Source organism: Montipora capricornis, chromosome 8, assembly GCF_036669925.1.
Source record: "Montipora capricornis isolate CH-2021 chromosome 8, ASM3666992v2, whole genome shotgun sequence".
Taxonomy (NCBI): Eukaryota; Metazoa; Cnidaria; class Anthozoa; order Scleractinia; family Acroporidae; genus Montipora; species Montipora capricornis.
In genome coordinates this window covers 43,579,865-43,582,364 of record NC_090890.1, presented here as the reverse complement: position 1 = coordinate 43,582,364, position 2,500 = coordinate 43,579,865, and the positions used below count along the sequence as shown (strand labels likewise).

At 38.6% G+C, this 2,500-nt stretch overlaps 1 protein-coding gene across 1 annotated transcript in view; it reads left to right on the top strand.

The window, feature by feature from the left end:
* The window catches only part of LOC138059516 (uncharacterized), a 35,686-nt gene that overhangs the window by 1,105 nt on the left and 32,081 nt on the right, over nt 1-2,500 (top strand). Inside the window, exon 2 of the mRNA XM_068905164.1 lies at nt 171-240. Within this exon, the coding sequence (XP_068761265.1) occupies nt 171-240 (70 nt within the window). The remainder of the gene's footprint in view (nt 1-170; nt 241-2,500) is intronic.

The following is a 2,500-nucleotide window of genomic DNA, read 5'->3' as shown; positions in this document are numbered from 1 at the left end:
CAGTCCTTTAATTGTTTGCTGTTTAAACAATCGAGACTGTATCCATAAGAACACACACAGAATATATAGTTTTCTGTATATTGATCAGCGTTATTGAGTATATACGTGGGGCTTCAAAGTTATATTATATATCTATACCCTCAATCCATTTCACTTTTCAATATTGCCAGAAATCTTGAGAAGTTTGTAGCTTTATGGGATTTCGAGCCATCGAAAAAGGACGAATTGGAGCTTGTAAAGGTAAAAAATTTATTTTGGGTGTTTGTTTATCTTTAACATTTAACAGCATGCTTATTATATATATATGTACCAGGGGTTCCCTGCACAGATATTCTCTGCTGTCTTTGGAGAATATTAGTGTGTTGAGTAATTTTATGCTGTCAATGGACAGTCAATATTTTTGCTGAATGAAAAAATTCTAGTTTAGCGTTTTTAAAGGTCTGTTATGTGTGCAATATCCCTTAGTGTTGTTGTGACAAGAGTTAGTTCAAGAAAGGGAGTAATGTTGCTTGAGCGTAATCTCGAGAGGAAGTATTGTTGGTGAGTGAAGTCTTAAACCATTTCACAAATACCCCTAACTAATCATCCCATGGAAAGGGTTTTTGGTTTGGGACCCCCCATTCTGAGTTTTAAATTTGGCATAATATACACTTGAATTTATAAATTTCCTTTCAACATCTTAATGTACAAGTACGTGCTAAGCTGGGGTGTGTGTAACTGGAAGTAAAAAGGCTAGACCACATGCCTGTTCTAGTCTTTGTGAATCTGTGCTCAAATGGATTTTCTTAAATTGTTTCCACAAAGGTTGTTTTTCTATAACCCTGTCACACAATATGCCGGTTTCGTATTCTAATGGTTGGACTGGATCTAGCATGAAATGGAGGCTACTGCGGGCAAATTAATTTGCATTTGAAAAGATTTGCACATTCCATGCTAGATCCAGTCCAGCCGTGAGAATTTGAAAATGGTCTATTTTAGTGGTGGTGTGATAGCTCACTGGAGCATATGGCTTACTTGTTGTAAGTCCCTACTTGAAAAAAACTTGGTAGTATGATTACTGGCAGATGAAATTATGAAAGGAATATTCACTTCCTAAGCTGTTTTAAGATTTTGAGTGTTGGTCTGATCAGAAGCTCCCAAGGCTTAAACACAAAGACGCACTATAAAAGGGGTCAATTCATGCACTGCTTTTCTTTGAAGTGACATTCAAGCATGACTGATTATTTATCCAAGATGGTGATCAACAAACAGCAACACAGAGACGGAAGCCCTGAAAGATATTTTTGCTAAATGTGAAAAAAAGGGACTGGGGAATAAAAAAGAAAGAAAGGTCACATTCTATGATATTATAATTATGGACACATTGTCATTAGGGGCTTTGTTATTTCATAAATTATCACAGGGCTTGGTTGCATCCACGGTTGACTGATAAATCATTTGCTCGCATGTGTCTAAGGCACAATGCTTTTTATGGTGCGACTTCATATTTAAATTTGGCTTTATTTAATTACGGTAATTCACACCTTCATGTACAAGTACAGTACCGCTCAAAAGTAAGTTACCACCCTGAGTCCCTCTCTCGTCTCGTCTCGTGAGACGGTTCAGAAAACTGTAAGTGTCTGCATCAACGAGAACTTTCCGAAGATTAACCTGTTTACGAACTCAAGACACCTGCACTCCAAAACGTAACGCGTGACACTGAAGTTTTAGGTCAAAATGCAGTTGGCGGTGGTGCATTATTGTCTTTTCTTGTAGACATCTGCCTGTAAAATCTGCATACACTGTACTTTGATTCAAAGCTGATTTAGAGAAGAACTGTTTCGATAAACTTGCACAACAGCATGCGGTTGGCGGTTGTTGTATTATTGTCTTTGCGTGTCCACGTTTAAACCTCGTATCGGCCCTTGAAATCTACATACACTGTACTTTCATTCGAAGTTGATGTTGAGGATAAACAGTTCTATAAACTTGCTGGCAGCATGCGGTTGGCGTTGTGTATTATTGCCTTTGCGTGTACATGCTAAACCAGGGTAATTGTTTAGCTGGTAAAGAAAGGCTAGACCACATCACTGCCTGTCCTTCTCTTTGTGAACAGTGCATGGGTTCTTTTTGGTTTTCATATGCTGTCAGACAATTTTAATGATTGTGTCATAGGGCATCTATAGCACACTTGTTTACAGTCCCTATCTGAAAAACAATTTGGTAGTATTGTTGTTGGCAGATGAAATTGCGAAGAGAATGTATTCACTCTCTAAGTTGTTTTAAGATCCTTAGTGTTGGTCTGGCCAGAAGCCCAACCTTGTTCCCAGGGTCCTCTCTCTTCCTCTCTTGAGAAAGTCCCCTGGTTTTGGCTGGTCATCTGCCTAATGAGTACAAATGAAATGCATACAGAGGGTGGGTCCTCGACTTAGTTTTGTCAACAGTATTTGGTTCTATCTAGGGGAGGGAAAAACAGATTGTTTTTCTTTTCCAAATGGCGCCCACGTTCTGAAGATAGACT